The 19504-nt window shown below is 39.0% G+C and overlaps 2 protein-coding genes across 7 annotated transcripts in view; one reads left to right on the top strand and one right to left on the bottom strand.

The window, feature by feature from the left end:
- Positions 1–6292, top strand: part of LOC126841775 (Fanconi anemia group J protein homolog) — a 31315-nt gene extending 25023 nt beyond the window's left edge. For 2 of the 3 annotated variants that reach the window (XM_050578422.1, XM_050578425.1), the window contains 10 exons: positions 64–194; positions 308–403; positions 464–581; positions 756–1010; positions 1751–1924; positions 1992–2153; positions 2229–2528; positions 4739–5407; positions 5540–5791; positions 5866–6291. In XM_050578422.1, the coding sequence (XP_050434379.1) occupies positions 64–194; positions 308–403; positions 464–581; positions 756–1010; positions 1751–1924; positions 1992–2153; positions 2229–2528; positions 4739–5407; positions 5540–5791; positions 5866–5943 (2235 nt within the window). In that variant the 3' untranslated portion in view covers positions 5944–6291. Of the gene's footprint in view, positions 1–63; positions 195–307; positions 404–463; positions 582–755; positions 1011–1750; positions 1925–1991; positions 2154–2228; positions 2529–4738; positions 5408–5539; positions 5792–5865 lie in introns of all 3 variants that reach the window. The other variant, XM_050578423.1, reaches the window with a different exon arrangement.
- Positions 6293–6793: 501 nt separating this feature from the next.
- Positions 6794–19504, bottom strand: part of LOC126842014 (unconventional myosin-XVIIIa-like) — a 37622-nt gene continuing 24911 nt past the window's right edge. For 2 of the 4 annotated variants that reach the window (XM_050578862.1, XM_050578863.1), the window contains 7 exons: positions 11669–11941; positions 10813–10902; positions 9848–10249; positions 9624–9778; positions 9392–9515; positions 7880–9322; positions 6794–7207 (listed from right to left, as the gene is read on the bottom strand). In XM_050578862.1, coding sequence (XP_050434819.1) covers positions 7190–7207; positions 7880–9322; positions 9392–9515; positions 9624–9778; positions 9848–10249; positions 10813–10902; positions 11669–11941 — 2505 coding nt within the window. In that variant the 3' untranslated portion in view covers positions 6794–7189. Of the gene's footprint in view, positions 7208–7879; positions 9323–9391; positions 9516–9623; positions 9779–9847; positions 10250–10326; positions 10646–10812; positions 10903–11668; positions 11942–15057; positions 16265–19504 lie in introns of those variants that run through there. The other 2 variants (XM_050578864.1, XM_050578865.1) reach the window with 2 other exon arrangements.

Genomic DNA, 19504 nt, shown 5'->3' with positions numbered 1-19504 from the left:
AATATAATTGCGCAAAACAAAACACGTTCTTTAGATGTGCAATATTGTGATTTGTTCGTTTAGGATGTATCCGATTCGGGTAAACTGAACGACTCGATCATGACCAACGACAGTAGTGCCAACAACAGTCTGATGACCGAAGACGAGGATGGTGAAAATCAAGCGCAGAAAAACATGCCGCCCAGAAAAACCAAGTGAGAATATAAATAATAATAATAACGATGTTACTGTGAAGCTAGGCTCCTCATACAACGTTCATGCGTGCAAATTTGTGTGTAAAAAAAAATGAACATAAATCTTTCGTTAGGCCCAAGATTCCGGTGATATTTTTCTGCACGAGGACCCACAAGCAGATATCGCAAATCGTTAAAGAATTAAAAAGAACTAACTTTAATGACGTGAAGTGAGTTGTAGAATCTGTAAGTGGTTTACCAACGGATTCCTAACGATTCCGCTTATTCAGGAGTTGCGTGTTAGCCAGTCGCGAGCACACGTGCATTCAGGACATCAACATTTTGGCGCCAGAAATCAAATTCAAAACTAAGACCGAAATGTGTAGAGAACTGCTGGATCCAAAAGCGGTAAGTGTCTATTCGTCGCCGTTTCTCTATTCACGTTTCACTGTACAGTGTACACATCTCCGTGGCTTCACGGCCATAACTCTAACCGCCGTGAGCGCTCGCTTATGCGCTAAGGGAAGTAAAAGTTTAGTCGTTTGCTTCGATTCTTAATCTTAATCGTTTTGTTTATTTCAGAGGAATAGAAATTCGTTGAAATATAGAATATCGGTCGACAAATGTAGTTTTCACGACAACGGCGGATTGAAATTAGGCACTTACAACCAGTTGAGTGCGCACGGACTGTCTTCGGTGTGGGATGTCGAAGAACTAGTCGAAATGGGCAAAAAGCGGGTTTCGTGTCCGTATTACGGTTCGCGTTTGCTGATGAAAAACGCCGACATTGTTTTCTGCCCTTACAACTATGTCATCGACCCGATCATCAGGGGCACGGTAAGTACTCCAAATTTGTCTATCGTACTTAATCGTAGGTCGAAGTCTACGGGTCCAGGGTGTTGTGTAATGAAGGAAAGACGTTCGCGTCGGCGAATATGTGCCTTTACCTTAAATACTCCATCCGTTAAACAACGGCTGGTTGTAAAACATACAAAAACTGGTTTCAAGACATATTGTCGTGTTATACCTATGTCGTCGAAATTGATCAAAAAGTGAATGTATTATAATATACCTAAATTCACTGCAAATTCGTATTCGAATGATTTGTTCACAATTTATTGGAATAATAAATAATTATACTATTCAGTGCCGTAGCTACCGTGGGCGCATGAGGAACAGCTGCCCCTGGGCGCATTCTTATTTAGGGCGTTTTTGTACGCTTTACTATACACGTTAACGTGTAACATAGGGCGCAAAAAAATGACTTGCTCCTGGGCGCTTTAGTCTCTAGTTACGCCACTGATACTATTGTATTATAAATTATTAGTAAAACATACAAATGTGCATACATGTTTATACGTATATTTTGTAAGTAATATAAATATTATAATATTTTATGTATACGAAATGATGTTTTAAACAAAAATTACTTGAAAATCGCACTTGGAGATCGTTCAAATAATTTCCAAGTTAAGTTGTAAGTTCGGATAAGTTACAACTTTTTGTCTACATTATGATGTATAAACGGATCTAGACTTTGTACTTCATATCAATGCAACGGCCATTTTTGTCCACAGTTAGGACTGAATCTCCAAGGGCACGTGCTCATCGTGGACGAAGCTCACAACATCGAGGACCAGTGCCGGGACGCGGCCAGCCTGCAGTTGGACCAGACCAATTTGAACTTGGCGAAAATGGACTGCGAGAAAATGTCCGAACTGGGATCGAACTCGGTGGAGTTCGCGGCAATCGTGAGGCTTGTCTAACGTTGTTGCCATCTGTGTCTGGCATGTGTTTCTCATCCGGAATGTTTTGCAGGCCCAATATCTGTCCGACCTGTCTGTGTGGACGGACAAAAAGTCTGCCGGCATCAAGTCGTACGACGACTACAACCGGGGCGTTATCTCCTGGTCGGGCGTGTACACCGTGGCCAGTTTCAACGAGTACGGTTTGGGTCTGGACAAGTTCGAATCGTTCAAAGTAAGTGCGCCGACTTGTCTGACGTCGTCAGTGTTTGTGTGATGTTTATAATTGCCGCGTTGTCGTCGCGTATAGAAAAACTGTAGCTTGGCCGTGGCTCAAGAAACGGAAGAGGAAACCGATGCGGAGAAACAACCGCAGACGCCGGACGAGCAGCCACCGAAAACGCCGGACGAGCAGCAACAAAATACACCGGACAAGTCGGAAGGTCGAAAAGGCAAAGAAGAAGACTCTCAAATCAGCAACGCCACCAAACAGTTGTTGACGTCGGTTTGCACGGTCTTCGATTTTTTGTTTGACGATAAATACAAAAACGATTATCACGTGTCGCTGGAGAAAGTCATGCACGTTAAAAAGTTCGAACACGGCGAACGGGTAAGCGCAAGACTTATGTATGTATTTTAATTGAACTGCCGTTAACGGACACTTTTCATCGAAATTCCCTGTGACTTCTGGAGTACCTCGAGGAGGTGATCTATCCCCTGCATTATTCTCACTATTCCTGATTGATATTGATAATTGCTTTACACACTGTAAAGTTAAACTCTTTCCAGATGATCTTAAAATATATTACATACTATTTCCTGCCTTAAAGACTGCTCCGTATTACAAGATGAATTGGACGCATTTTTAAAATGGTCTTAGTCTAAACGTTTCAAAGTGCTCTACAATCTCTTTTTTCCGTATTAAAAATAAAATCGCATTTGGTCATCCCATAGGAAATATCCACCTGCCCGAGCTTGATACCATACCGAGACCTTGGGGTAACTTTTCAGTCTAATCTTTTTTTCACATCTCATATAGAACAAATAAGCCTAAAGGCAATAAAAACATTGGGTTTTCTATTTAGATCGACCAAATCTTTCCAAAGTGAAAAATGCCCAACCGTTCTTTATCGTTCTCTAGTCCGCACAGTACTAGAATATGGATCCACTTTACGGAATCCTTATACTATCAATAGTATCGAGAGACTTGAAAGAATACAAAGAAGATTCATTCGCTACATCGGATACAAAAGAAACATAACTAATACCCTCGGTAATCCTTCCATAGACAGTATCCAGATTGATCTTCAACTTGATTCTCTTTTGACCCGTCGCAAAATAGCTGATATATCTTTCCTACAGAAATTATTAAACGGAATCATTTCCTGTCCCCCACTTTTAGAACAGATTTCCTTCCACGTACCTCAGTATTTTTCCATATCTTGTCCAACATTTCATATAAAAACCCACCGCACAAATTACGGTCAACACAACCCTTTAAATCGGATCTGTACCGAAGGCAACTTATCTAACTTTGTTTTTTCCTCTAATAGTCTGTCAGACCTGAAGCATTATTATTCCAATTTTTAATTGTAAATAAAAATCTGATTTTCAACTTGCACTATTATTATATTGTTCGTTACTTATATTTTTATATCTCACACATGTGATCATACTAATGTAATTTACTAATTATGTACCTGTACTTGAGCCTTCCAGACGTTAATTCAATAAATTCAATTTAAATTACATTACCTAATCATATATCATAGCGTGGATACTTTGTGTAGGTTATAGCGGTTCGACGAGAGTTGGACTATATAAAAAATATTCTACCTTTAATTATCAAGCTTGTTTATATCATATACCCGAGAAAAATAATACCTCGGTAAATGTTTTTAAACCTTTGGGAATTTAGGAATTATGCAAGATAATTTTCCGTTTCCTCGAGTTTCGTATGAAATAAATATGACGGGGTTTTTTTTTTTTTTTAAAGCAGCGTTTCTCTCTTTGAGTTCCTCGCCGGTCTGTTTCAGACAGTTTTTGTTTGGGTAACTTCCTTCTGGTTTGACGTAAATACAATTTGTACGTCGCGTCAAAAGCAAAACAGCTATCTCAAACTTTTTCTAAACGTATAAGCGTTTTTTTTAATAAACGCTCTTCAATATCGCGAACAAACATATATTTCACTGTCGGTTCGAGGTCAGCTCTATTACTTAGTGTACGGATTTACTCAAACAAACAGCTTAGTAGATTTATTCAAAACTTGTTTTTTTTTTTTAATTAATTTTTTCTGATCTATCGTTAGAATAATGTGTTATGTAAGTACATCGGAATTCTTCGCAACTAAATGAGGAATAAGTTAAAAATATTTTGTACCCCTAAAAATAATATTTTAGGGTACATATTAAGGGTATATAATATTAATATATTATATACTATTAAGGGTATATATATATATATATCAATGTTTTCGCAAATTTTACATTCTAAGGCCTAAATTAGTTGGATAGTAGTTTTTTTTGTAAAAAAAAAAAACAATATTGGTTTATTCCTCTTTTTCTAATGATGATTTTGTATACAAGCAACATTTGTTTAAAATTGATATTTATATCTTAAAAAAATTAAAAACTAAAAAAAAAATCATTTTTTTGGAAAACCGATGCTTTGCAACCTCTAAAAATAATTGAAAAAATTTGAAAAAAATAGGAAAATATTATTTTACCCCGAGGAACATAATGTTAAGAGAAGAACAAAAAAAAAACAAAAAAAAATGTTTTTTGGTACACCCTAATATATATGTTTTTTTTCTGAACACAGCCCGTCACCGTCGACGGTTGGATCACGTCGAACTCGAAAGACAGCAAAAAGGACTCGCGCGCCGTCTGGGTGAACACCGTCAGCTTCTTGTGCCTAAATCCGGCGGCGGTATTCCAGGACCTCAAGGTGTCCCTGCGCAGCATAATCCTCACGTCGGGCACGCTGTCGCCAATGGACTCATTCCAGTCGGAACTGGGCACACAATTCCCGATCGCGCTGGAAGCCAACCACGTGATCAAGGCCGACCAGTGTTGGGTGGGCTCGGTGAGCGCCGGGCCGAACCGGGTCGACCTGAACGGCCAACACCAGAACACCAACACGTACGGGTTCCAAGACGAAATGGGCCTGGTGTTGAAGAAGGTGTGCGAGACCGTGCCGTTCGGCGTGCTGTGCTTCATGCCGTCGTACAATCTCATGGAGAAGCTGTACGAGCGGTGGCAGCTGACCGGCATGCTGGGCGAGATCAACCGCATAAAGACGGTGCTGTGCGAGCCCCGCCGAGGCGACGAACTCGAACACCTCATGTACAGGTATTACAACGCCATCAAAACGGCCGAACAAGGCAAAAGTCGCGGCGGTCAGACCGGAGCGGTTTTCCTGGCCGTTTACCGAGGCAAGATAAGCGAGGGGTTGGACTTTTCCGACAACAACGCTAGAGCCGTTGTGGCGGTAAGATGTATTACATAATATTATATCATAATATCACACCGCCTCTGCCCTTTACCCACTGCTCCATCCTTAACCCCCGGAATATTGACAACGGTGCTTAAAATCAATTTTGTTATGACATATTATGTTCAGGTGGGAATACCGTTCCCGAATTACAAGGAGGTGTCGGTACATCACAAAAAGGAATACAACAACAAATATCACAAGGAAAAAGGACTGTTGGACGGTTGGCAGTGGTACCAGATTCAGGCGTACCGGGCTCTGAACCAGGCGCTCGGTCGGTGCATCAGGCACAAAAACGATTGGGGCGCCATACTGTTGGTGGACAGTAGATATGCCGAGCAAAGACGCACTGCCGGTCTATCCAAATGGATCAGAGGAAGGGTAATAATAATTGTTGTTGGTTTGGCATCGCTGGTCGTACTTTTGTGTTAAAATGCAATTATTGATTTCAATAGGTAGAACGTCCGGATTCTTGGTCTACAGTCCAAGATAGACTAAGGTTCTTCGTCGAGTCGAGACAAAATGAAGTTTAATTTATGTTGTTATTAATTTTTCCCCCCCCCCCTCTACCATCACCAGAATACAACGTGTTTTTTTTTTATTTTTCATTTTCGTTTGTTAATTTTTTTACTTTAATAAAATAATGAGTTATATTATGTATATATAATAACTAGGTACTTAAAATATTCTATGCGAGGCTTGACAAGTCGACTAATTTTAATTTCCTCCGAAAAAAAACCGCCTCTAATTTCATAATTGTTATTTTTATTATTGTTTGTAAGCGTCAGTTATAATAATCAGAATAAAAAATAATATCGAGATGTTTCATTTGAAACTAAATTTGTTCGACTATTGTATTAAAAAAGGAATATTAATTATTGTTATTTGCATATTCAGTTTACAGCTATCACTTATCTGATTATTTTATATATTTATTTTAATAATATTTAATAAGTACTTCAGTTGATTATGTTTTAATAATGCATTCAGTGATCGTGAAATAAAATGAAACGTATGAGACATTTGATCTTAGACTTTGCATGTTTTGGATGCCGTCCTAACTAACGCCCGTCAAAGTAATGGGACTTTTTCGAATATACTTAATTTCATTTTTTGGCACAATATGTTGTGTTCAAATTTTTTTGGCTCAAAACTTTGTGTTGTGTTGACGGAAACGACGGGCTCGTCTTGAATATCCTAAGTTGGCTCTGTCATAGGTTGAGATTGCAATAGTTATCGGAAAAAATACTATTTTATATTTTAAAGCAGACCTAAACGATAGGCGTTACTAAGTATCGCACCGGTATTTACCAAATAGGCAATCATCGTTAATTTAGTAATTAGGTAACCGTTACCGATAAATAGGAAACGTTGACACTGTAGTAACATTAAGAAAAAAAATTTCAACATTTATTACATAATATATAATCATTTCATAAATTCAGTACAAAAAATACAATTAATGTATGTCATAATAAACAAACAAAAAAAAGACATTAAGTTGTCGGTGGACGGTTAACAAATATTATAATACAATGGTGTTTGTTCGCGGATGCGTTTAAGTCCAATGGTTGGAAGACTTGGGTGGGGAGGGTATAATAGAGAGCTAAATGGGCAACATAAATAATCAATATTTAATCACTATTTAGACGCGTAATTAGAAAATAATAAAAATATAATTCACAAATAAATAGATTTATACAATTTCTAATTGAAAAATAAAAATGTGTTCGATTATAGTTCGGTTGAAATATTATTGCAAATTCCACTAGATTGCCATTAATTTGAATCGACGCTCTGAAAAATAAAATAATAATTGAATTAATAATATTTAAATTGTGTTTACATTTTCATTACAAAAATTTAGCGCAGTCCTGACCAGTTTCGTATGTATGTACAGTTCAGTCTACAATTTTAGTATTGTTTAACTAAACTTATTTTTCAAGCTAAACCGATGACGACGGCCATTGGTCAGTTATGTTAAATACACATAACTAATAACTTCTTTTTAGAATATGGCAAATTGAAGAGGTTCATCATAATAAGGAAGTAAAATGTAAAAAGTCAATTTTTAACATTTTCAAGAAGAACATAATATATAAAGTTGGGAAATTTTTTTATAAAATATAACACTACGACAGCAAATGAAATTTTGAAAAATAGACTTTTTCTTTACATCACTATTTTAGAGTTTTTGAAAGCATTCAATATCACTTTTTATTAAAAGATAAGTTGCTAGATAATTCGATTGTGCCTATTTTGGGTGCTCTGAACAACCAAAAACTGAATTATAAACGAAAATTATACGTGTTTGGCAAACTAACCTAATTGGAAAATTAAAGTCTATCCCAATGAAACCTCGCTAAAAGCGACAAAATATACATAGGACTTATTTTGACATTTAAATTGGTTATGATATCAGATGATTCATCTCATTAAACAGATTTTGTTAGTTTAACAAGAACTCACTTTTTGTTGTTGTAAAACGCTAGTGTTTCTTGTTCCCTGATTGGCCAGGAACGTGTTAACAGAATCGTCACTGTCTCCATCATCGTCATCGCTGTCCGATTGGAATTCGTCATCATCTTCCAGGTCACCCGTCATGGCGGCCTGCAAGTCGTCAATTCGCTGCAGCGCCAAAGCCAGATCCGCCTTGACGGTGGACACTTCCGCCTCGGCTTGTTCCGCCCGTTTTTCCAAAGCTCTCTTTCTGTTGGAGTCGGCCGATTCTTTTGTCTCCCGCTCAGCCATCGACTCCCGGGCTTCCCTCAGGGATCTCTGCATTTTACGCACAGTCTCCAGGGCCGCATTTTCCTTGCTCTGGGCCGCCTCTCGTTCGCTCTCCAGTCTTTCGGCCGCCTCTTTCAACCTGGCTATTTGCACCTCCAACCTGGCACGAGTGGTCTGTTCCAGCTGCAGTTTCGACTCAAATTCGGTGACCCGCAACTGCAAGCGTTTTAGGTTCAACGAGCCCGCCGGGTCACCGTGGGTCTCCATATTGCCCAACCGGAAAGTGAGCTCGGCCAAACGCTCTTGCAGGTTGCCCTTGTCCGTTTCCAGCTCGGCTATGCGGCTCGCTTGTTCTTGCTGCGTAGCTTGTTCCGCGCTCAACTGGTGAACCGTGCCCCTGTATTTCTTCAGAACCTCGGCCAGTTCCTCCTCGTTCTCGTCTAGTTGACTCTGCAGATGGTTCTTGTCCCGAGCCAGAGTGGCAGCTCGTTCTTCAGCGATACGTTTGGCCGATTGCACTTCGTCCAACGTTGCTGTCACTTCGGCCAAATCTGTTTCGGTCATCAGCCTTGCTTTGATGGCCGAATCCCTGGCGCTTTCCGCGTCCTCTAGTTGGTTCCGCAGTTGCCGCATGGCTATCCTGTTTGCCTGACTGTCGGTACGTTGTTCCTGCACGGTCTGAGCGTCCCTCAACAGGGCTTTGAGCTTCTTTAAGTCCCTCCTCAAACGGGCTATGCATTCTTGGTCATTCATGCTTCGGCAGCGTTCTCTGTCCTCTGCGTCCACCAGGCGCCTCTCCAGGTCGTGACGTTCTCTTATTAAGGCAGTGCGTTCTTCGTGTTCGTTTTCGATTTCGCATTCCAACGCTTTGATTTTTTTGGCTGCCGAGCAACGGGTCTCTTCGTTTTCCTGCTCACGCTGCGCTAGCTCTCTCCTGTGCTCCTTCCGTTCCTGTTCCAGTCCCATTTCCAGACGAGTTTTTACTTGTTCCAATAACTGCACTTGTCCTGCTAGATCGTCCAATTCTTCTTCTTGGTCCTTGAGCTTGCTCTCCAGTTGATGTTTGGACCGTTTGAGAGCGGCCACTTCTTCTTCAGTGTTACCGCTAAACGTTAACTCTTGTAGCTCGCGATTCAAACCAGTCACTTTCTGTTCTTTGAGCTCCAGCTCTAACTTGGCGCTCTAAAAACGAACACACATACGTTAACTAAAACTTCAACACAAATATGTTAATATAAATGTATAACTTACACTAAGATTTTGTTCCATTGCAAACTTGTCGGATATGGCCATGTCTTTTTCTCTCGTAATTTTTTCTCTTTGAGCTTTTTCTTTTTTGAGTTCCTCTTGTAACAAATGGAGTTCGGTATCGAATCTAAAAAAGTAATTTTTTTTATTAATACCAAATATAAGAGTTCCTTTGGCCGAACGTGGCGTAAAAAATTTGAAATTTTAACAGCCATAATTAATTGTCGGCGCTTACTTTTTTTGTTTCTTTTCGAGCAAATTGTTTCTGGAATTACTCTCTTCTAACATGAGTTTGAGGTCGTTAGATTCGGAGTTCAGTTTGTTGACTTTACGTTTCCATTGAGCGACAATTTGACGTTGTTCTTCTACGTCTTCGTACACGCCGGCCAACTATCGAGACGGCGGCGTTATATTTTTTATTTCAAGAAAATGTATTTAGTATTTTTTTTTCATACTGACCTTTTTCTCCAGTTGTTTCTTCATGGCCATTAGTTGTTCCATGTCGTCATTGTGCTGCTGGTGCAACCGCTTCTTGGCGTAGTCTAACTCCCGGCACACTCTTTCGTACCTCCGCCTGTAATACTGGTCACCTTTGTCGCTGTTGGCCACGGCACTGTCGTCGTCACTCATGGTGCCGGCCACCGACGACGAAGACGACATCAGCGATGGATCGGTGGATCTCATGCACAGCAGTTGCATCTCCAGCTGCTCGTTGGTTTCGGCCAGTCGAGTTTTGACAGCCTGCACCTCTTGCAGCTCCTTCTCCAGTCTCTGCCGTTCGGCCGATTCGAACTCCAGCCGCTCGGACACCATCGTCACCGTGGAATGTTCTTCGGCCAGATCGGCTGTGGTCTCGGCCAACTGTAAAAAACAAACAATGCACACGGTACGTTTTAAAACTAGTTTCTCCACGCTCGCCGGAAACGGTCAGTAAGGACCTTGTTGTTAGCTTTGAGGAGCTCGATGAGTTTCGCGTTGAACTCCCTCTGTTCGGCGGCCGACGACGAATGACAAGACCGGTAGGACATGGGCGATAGGGAACGGGAGACGGACCGCGACGGCGTAACGCCGTAACGTCTCCTCATCAACGCCGGCGTGTACATGGTCAACGGGGATGAATGTTGAAACGCGTAGAGAACGAGTCGAACGCGGACTTGGAACGAGAAAGCGCACACGCGATGCCCGTAAGCAGCAATGAATGTCTGAGGAAGTGTCAGGCGACTGAATGGGCCGAGTGAATTTTCGCGTCAATTGTTGTTAACCGGAGTCCCGCATTTAAAAATATCGGTCGCTTATAAATAGACGGGCTGCCTGGGCGCGAGGAAATTAAACGTACGTTGGCCGCCGACCAATGATCATATGCTCTAACGGCTTAAATGCTAAAACTACCGGTGGCTAAGTGAACAGTGATGTTTTCTACTTACTCTCTGCTCGAGCCTTTCGTTATCATTTTTCAACTGTGACCGCTCTTGTTCCAGCTTATCCACCCTGGCTCTCAATTGATCCAGTTCGTCCTGTAAACGCGCAAAGACACATTAGTTATGATTATGTCTAAGATTTAATATTAATTACCATTATATTTATTTTGTTAGAATTGTCTAATGTTTTAAACAAATACCGATAGAGGGTCTAGACAAGTCTAATGTAAAGACATGTAGATGTGTGGAGTGATTAAAAATTGAAACTTGATGGATTAATGAAGAGAAGATTTGGCTGACCTTTCTCATAAAGACGAAAAACCAGAAGAGGTTGGACTTATTTACTTCTGTCTAGGCTGGCTAGCTAAAATATAGTTTGGAAAAATTAAAAAACCTAACATAACTGTTCAGCTAAATTTTTTGTCTTGTCGATAACAAGTTTTCCAAAATTACTGGATTAACAACTAGAAATTGAGAAGTAACTATTCTAAACTAGTCAAATTGGTCAGTAGTTTATATTGTTGCAAATTTTAATAATTAAGTTAAATAATTAGTTAACTAATAATTGTTAATTAAAAAACGAAATTAAATTCAAATACTTTTGCTTTAATAATTTATAGCTTTAACTTAGAAATATCGTATGCGCAAATGTCAGTTTAATGCAAAATTGTCTTAAAATTATTTCGAGACGATTCATTGTGTCGTATCTTAAACAAATATGCGATTTGTAAACAAAAATAGAGTTTTTTCGCAGTTATAGATCAAGGTTAAAAAATATAATATAATCAAAAATACGCATAATTTTTGAAATCCGGGTACTGCTACCGATGTATGTATATTGATTTACCGTGGGTATACTTACGGATTTTTGTTTGAGCTCATATTCGGCGCGGTGCACGTTCAACAGGGGCGTTATCCTGACCAAAAGCCGCCACCAAGGCCAGTCCCTGACCACCATGAATTTCTTAACATTCCGCTGGATGCATCGTATGGCTATGTCGTTGACTTTGCGCTTGGCATAGTCCTTCCGGGCCAGATAACCGCGACACTGGGCTTGCAGCTGTATGACGATACCGGATAATTTTTCGTCTCGTTGAGATTCCAGTGTTTGCAAGACACCGGCTCGAAAAAATATCTACACCAAAACAACAAGTACGCAGTCAGTAAATATGAGTTTCGGAAAAAAAAAAATAGTATAACACAAATAACAGGTCGTTATATTGCAATGTACATATTATTATTGTATCATCACCGGCAAACCGCAAAGTACGTTCACATCGTATCCTAAACCGGCGGCCGCGTGCACCGAAAACGAGTTCACTTAACCGTGTAAATGCAAAAGTTCATCCTAATTAGAACGTTCAACAACACGCGGTAGGTTTTTTTTTTTTAAATAAACGAAAAACGTATAAAAAGAGATCCGTGGTTTGCATAACATTATTTTTATTATAATAAAAATGTGTTGAATTTGATTTGTTAATATGAAACGAATTTAAAATTATCATTATTATTGTTATTATTATTACTGCTGCACGACGACCATATTTTTTTGTCGACAACGTGTAATACGATTACAATGCGAAGACGAGACGGAGTGTAATAACTCCGAAACGCTTGTCGTGCATCATCGAAGTTAGACACGACTCTTGTTGTTTTACACTGTGTAATTTCTTAAATTAGGGTGACCAGACGTGATTATGTTTAGTATACACAAACTCTTAAAACGATCCGATCCGGAATACCTGACGGGTTCAAGTATAATTATTATTTAGACACTTGATCATATTTTATGAACTCGGGACTGTACTCGAACCATTTGATTTCTCAACGAGTTAAAATTACACTTTTAAACCATTTTTTATTTTACCGGTCAGAAAACTCTAAATATGTATCAAACCAATATGGGTGTACGTTTAGTTTAGACAGGCGTCCATGTGTATTGTATACAGTACGTCCCAAAAGTCGTATCATCCGAAAACCTACTCTAAACTTAAATTTAAGTGTTAGAATTTCCCTAACGGCCAGTATAGTTTAAAAAAAATATTGTCTCATTAAATTGCTTCTTAGCGAGAAATTTGACAAGTAAATATTCTGATTTTAACTTGGTTTAAGTTTCAACTACGAGGATTGTCATATTATGACTTATAGGTCTTACTGTGTGTATTTGTATAACATTATTATATAACTGTCAACTCGATGATCGATTTGCGCTGGCATATATAACAGCCGACTGTACAAAAATACAAAGACCAATAAACAAATCCAAAGAAAAGCGACCAGCCAAATTTAAACCCAATAGTAAATCGATAAAAGTAGTAATAACACGAATCCAAATTGGCTACTCGAAACCAATCTGTTCACACTTCTTTAACAATAAATGCATTTGTAAAGTCGGCAGAACAGATCTCAACACAATTATTGAATGCAACAAACACAATTCAGCCCACAATCGCTGGAACAACAGGACTACATTAAGAAACGCCCTTGAACCTGACCAAGAACACAATATAGTAATTATATTTCTTAGAGAAACCACTTCTTTAATCTTGATGTAACCGACTAATAATAATCAGTATGTCCATCCTAACGCGTAAAACCCCCAACAGTATTAACTTCAGGCTAATGAATTATAGTCGAGTCCTTTTATTTTCAAAATAATTGAAATATACATATAGGTTGTATCAACAACAGCCACTATGCTTTGATAATGACACGCATCACATGACTGATCAGAGCTTCATTGCATTATTTACTTATAAATTAGTTTGTAACATATATATTCCTCGGTCTTTATACTGAGCTGACGATGACTTTGGAAACTCCCGTTAGGAAGCACCATCGCCTTGACAACATGATATCGAAATGTTATAGATGATATAAATGTCACGACTAATTGCGACGGTGGCCGAGTCAAACGGTCCGGGAAGTAAAACTTATTATTCGACTCAGGCGCCCTATATTATGATTTATACATGCTTAACTATAAATTATAGTTTATATTATTGTCAATAATATTATAAACGCATAAAAATAAACATGTATAATGAAACGCCCGTAAACATCAATTTACCTTCCTCCTCCGATAACTAACTGCATAGAGCACCGTTACACGTACGTGTGTGTATAGGAAATATATAGAATAAAAATACATAATAATATACATACACACACACACACACACATATATATATATATATATATAGACATAATTTAGCGATACAAAATCTGTGAATAAATTATAAACGGCCGACGTTACCATGCGGGTACATGCGAGCAAACCAGTTTTATATTTTTGTAATATATATATATATATATAGATATTATTTTATTTTCTTCGGATTAATCCGATCGAAGACGCAGCCGCCAATGCCGATGACCTAACGGGAAATCGCATATTTCCTCTCCGACACGTGAATCAGACGAACCGACCATTTTTCACAGGATGACCGCGGCTAGTCGAGACGACGAAAATATCGAAATAGCAATTTGTGCGACCTCAAAGGCTTATAATACATTATGTAGAAATCGCGTTAGAGCTATTGATGATCTTTACTGGACCATTGCTAAATCCCTATGGTAATCCGATTTGTTTTTGTACGCGTAAGCAACGTGCTGAAAATAGAAACACTTTCAGAAACTAGTTTCGAACGTATGCGAGGCGGGGAAATTCGAATGTTGTTTTAAAATGCTTCTTAAGGATCATAAGCGTCGTTCTCCTCATACAATTATACGACTCCTTTAGCGGTCGACAGGGTAGCATAGTACAGCTCTTTTCATAGCCACCGCCGTTATAGCGCGATAGTAAGCCGTTACATAGCCGCCGGTAAGGAAATTAACGTTAAGGTCATATGTAGGTTTTTTAATTTTCGAAATCGATAAATCGCGTGACAGCAGTAAATATCCTCTGCGGCGACAACCCACAGGCTGTCCAATGTCAAGTTCATACTAGTTATTAGAAACGGGCCTACAGTAGACTCGTTTCGACACTATCGTTTATCCGTCCGATTCCCTATACAAAGCACACATACTTGCACACATCGGAGGTAATTATTAAAATATTTCCCTTGGGCGTTTCAAAAGAAATATGACTTGCCTAGCCGACGACGGTTACAACATAGCAACTTAATGGTCTGACATTTGTTTATAATCGATAAAACTTAATGTCAACTGGTTTGAAAAACTTCAGTCGTACGTGAGTTTTGACTATTCTCACGAAATAAAATGTCAACAATAAAAATCTAACACGGTTACCTTATCGTCTCCGTCGACCGTTTCTACGCTGTTCGGCTCGGTGGACGAACATTCGGGAATTGGCGACAAGTAACCGTTGGCGGCGGACGCGACGCCCGCGTTGCTGCAGAAATGACTGCGACGGGGCACGAACGCCTGCGGTGGCTGCTGCACGTCGACGTCTTGCGCCGGCTTTGCGCTGGTCAAAGCCGGACAAGCAGTCGTTGACAGTGTCGTAAAGGTGACCAGCCTTTCCAGCCTGTCTTCGGGACATGTGACGGTAACGACGTCACCGTCTCCGGCAAAACCGGAAGGCGGCGTGCAGACATCGTTGTGATCGTCTTCTTGGTCTGTGACGTCGCCGAAGACCCACGAATACGGGACGGCGGCGGCGGCGATGACGGTTTCTTCAACCGACTCGTAACCCGAGCTCACCGGCGACCCTGGTTTATCGATGGATACTTCCGCGAAGACGGCACCTGTTGTTCCCGAATCGACTTGGTCGCGATGATGGTGTCGCTGTTCGCAAATCGATTTTTCCGAGTCCGAAGAGCTGCTGGGATCGTCGGCAGACGACGACGAAGCGCTACTGTCGGCGACAAACGTCAGAGATTTAAAAAACACGGGTTTGTTACAAGCGGACATCATCAAGTCTTCTTCGGCACTGCCAAAGAGTTTTTCTTGTTTACGTTTAATCTCGTACTTGACGGGAGGTTTGACTGCACCGGATCCGGTCTTTCCAATAAATTTGGGTATACGAGTGACGCCGGCCCGGTGGTGGCCATGAGACGGCGCCGTCGGTAGTGATTTGGATGTCTGGAACTTTTCGGTTATCTTGGACACCGTGCCTTTGGCCACCAGCGAAGAGTCAGACCGTCGACGGCAACCGTTTCGGCCAGCGGCGGCGGCATCGGCCCGGCCGAGTAGCGCTCTCTTAGCCTCTCGCACGCGACCGCCGTCAGTCGAAGGAGGCATGGCGACCACCGTCAGCAACAGCAACAGAACGGGCCAAGCGATCCACTGGAACCACAGGGCCAACGACGACAGCAGCGCCTCTAACATATGAAGACCCGACCACACACCATCACTTCAAACGGGGTAAATGGACGACGGAACAATTCGGACAACAACGTGGACACCACACATCCGGTGCGTCCGGACCGACCGACATAACTGTCCGTCCACCGGCGACGTCTCTACGCATTCGATGCGGTCCGTTCACGCGGCGCGCATACATCGAAAACTGGTTTCGCGCCCGAACGACGACCTTCGTCATCAATAATAATATAAGCGTCGCGGGCCTACAGCAATGGTGTGCCCAAGCATAATCACTAGAACGTACCGCATACATTCAATAATAATAACAACAATCGTCATGCCAAAAAAAAAAACGTGACATTCCTCTCCTCTAATACTACTACCACCGTTCAATACATAAACTATTCATATATTATGTACGAACCCTAAAACTCTATACGGTGGATTAGTAATTATTTTTTTTTAAGTATAGAAAGTTGTGTTCATATATACGTCCGTAAAACTGGCAAAGTTTGAAAGTAAAAAAATGCGTAGCATGAGCATATAAGCGCTACTATGCGAAGAACAGATAAGACGATCTTATAAACGACAATGTTTTTCTAGTTATTCGACATATTTTGATGAATTAAGAATGTCCAGAAAGAGGAATTACATTTTATTAAGCACCCCCATGAATAGTTTTTCTTTAAACAATTAATTTATGTCAGTAATTAATAATCTTACAATAGTATATTGCGCAAAACGCAATCAACTTTTAATAACCTGGTCGCAAACACTTTTTTTGCAACCTAAATCTCAAAGTTTGGAAATTACACAACTCGCATATTATCTTTCAAATGACTCTCGAGCGCCTAGTGCAATCTCACTTATCACACTTGGGCTACTCTAACGAAGTTATTTAGGCCAAAACAACACTTTAAAGTCGGTGACCGATGCTATTATTCCGTTTTATAAAACTAAAGAACCGTTTAAATTTGTTGGCCGATGTTAGCATATTATTCGATCAACCATAGGAAGTGTTACTTGCATCGTCGTCGTTTTGATTAGTTGCCAAATACATCTTCATTAGATCCGTTTGAACACTGTTAAATTACTAAATTTTTATTAAACCTGTCAGAACACAAAATAAATCAGATTTACAAACCAAATAAATGTGTCACCGAGACTGTCTTAAATAAAACCACTGGTATAAATACATAACTTATATTTGATCCTATTCAATAATACAATACTGCAGACACTCACTCTATTGAGAATAAGAATATTTCGACTTCCGAGCTCTATTAAATCTAACAAGGCTTAGGTTTAGACTCAGAATTGGTCACAATTTACTCCCGGCCCACGCCTTCAAGATGGAGCTCAATTCGGTACCTTTCTGTCACTTGCTTGAGGAGGAAACTATCGGTGATTTCTCCCATCTCCTTTTTGAGTGTCCTTCCCTTTATTCTGAAAGAATTTCTTTTTTTAATTTCCTTGCCTCGCATGGCATCTCTAATCCTAACCCAGTTCTCATCCTTAACTCCCGCGTTGTTCCCGTAATTAATGCCACAATATCCTTCATCCTGAGCTCTGGTTATACTATATTGTTTTTATTTATTTATATATATATTTTTTTAACTTAACTATACTTCTTGTATTTTCTATTACATTGTTTGTAAATTTCTTTATGTACATATCAACTATTGTAACGCTTTTCTAATTCTGGTTATATAATAATTTGTAATTGTCGAGCCATCATATTTCCTAATAAAGGCTATTATAAAAAATTAAAAAAATAAAAAAAAGCTTAGATTAGATGTTTGACGCCAAGTTTGGTATTCTGCATAGTTGTAGTTTAAGATAAAAACACGTCGTATTTAAAAAATATTTGACGCAAAAAAAACAAACAAATTAAATAAACATTATACAACCGAGACTTTGCAAAGTAGAAGATATACGTTTCCTGCACCAAACAAGTATAAAATATTTTTTTCCTGAGCTACAATACACACGTACTATAATGTTATTTGTGATCGTGCTAATTTTTTTTAAATTATAATATACGCGAAAGGGTCATGATTACACACCCAAGTGTACATAATACACCAACGAGTACATAATTGGGACATAAGTTTATAATAATATATTATTAATAATATATTGCCTTTCAGCTTTCTCTATAATTAAAGATTTTACAAAGATAAAACGAACGTTAAGTCGTAACTATTCAGTATTATTATGTAGAGAAGTGGATTAATAATTAAACGTGTAACACTTTACATCAACATATAAATGTATCACCATGATCTGACAGAATCGCATATAACTTTATGTATATCTGTCAGATCACCGTGATACTGAAGATAGCTTCATGTCCGTAAAAAACACTTGAGCCATTGGAAAGCACTGTCCTAATAAAAAAAACCGTTTTGGACACTATTCAATAAGCTGTGTAGTTTTGGAAATAAACTTTGATACAAAACTGAGACGTTATTTTTAATTTCAGGTTACAATGTTGAGTAGTACGAGTATTTTAGCTTTAACCTTGCCCGATAAGTTGTAAACATAAAAACCTCCAAAACTGGTCTACGCGAGATAACTTTTTTATGAATAACCAGCTCTAAATGACGATGTAAGTATAAATGCTAATAATTGTAATATTACTAGTTACTCATCATTATTAAGATAATACATTTATTATGCTAATGATATTTATTAATTAAAAAATAATTTCACGATTATTTTCTTTAAATGTGAGGCCAAATCTATTTTTTTAAGTAGTTTATACCAATGATTTTTCTTAATTCGGATGCGATCGGAAAAATATGAATTTTTTAACAAAAAAATGATAACAAATCACAAAGACTTTAATTTTTAATTCTATTTTTCCAGACCTTTCCAAAATTTGGTTGTCAGCCAGTGGTCTATAATGAATGTTATAGCGATGGCCGAATGAAACCTACTCATGCGTGTTTAGAGTTCTCTTTTGGAAAACTAGGAATCCACGGTATTTGTGGCGTCTGGATTTTTGTTATTTATACATTTGTACTTGGGCACACATTACGGCTCGTAAAGAACAACGGATATGAAACAATACTATAACAAATTAACAATACTGCCGAGCTAATGAAGTAAATGCATGTGCTAATTATTGAAGCATTTTTTTTAAAATTATTGTATTAGAACGCTAAACAATTGGCGAGCGAAACGAATAACAATCAGCCGTAATTTTCCTAAAAACTGTTTTGCACCTGTTGGAAAATGAAAACATCATGATCATATATTTTGTGTGCAACTATGATTTAATTTAAAAGTATAAATAACATAATATATTATAGTTTACTCTATGTTATCGACGGATTTTTCTAGTGCCTAATGCTGCTCTGATAATTGACTAAAAATGTATATTACACAACTTATATAAGTAGATTTACTAAAAAAGCTTGCGAGA

This window comes from Adelges cooleyi, unplaced genomic scaffold, assembly GCF_023614345.1.
Source record: "Adelges cooleyi isolate 19-005CV unplaced genomic scaffold, UGA_ACOO_1.1 ACOO_flye_CR_arks_rails_tigmint_CR_PRNA_41, whole genome shotgun sequence".
In the NCBI taxonomy this organism is placed as follows: Eukaryota; Metazoa; Arthropoda; class Insecta; order Hemiptera; family Adelgidae; genus Adelges; species Adelges cooleyi.
This window is presented reverse-complemented; position numbering and strand designations above follow the sequence as displayed.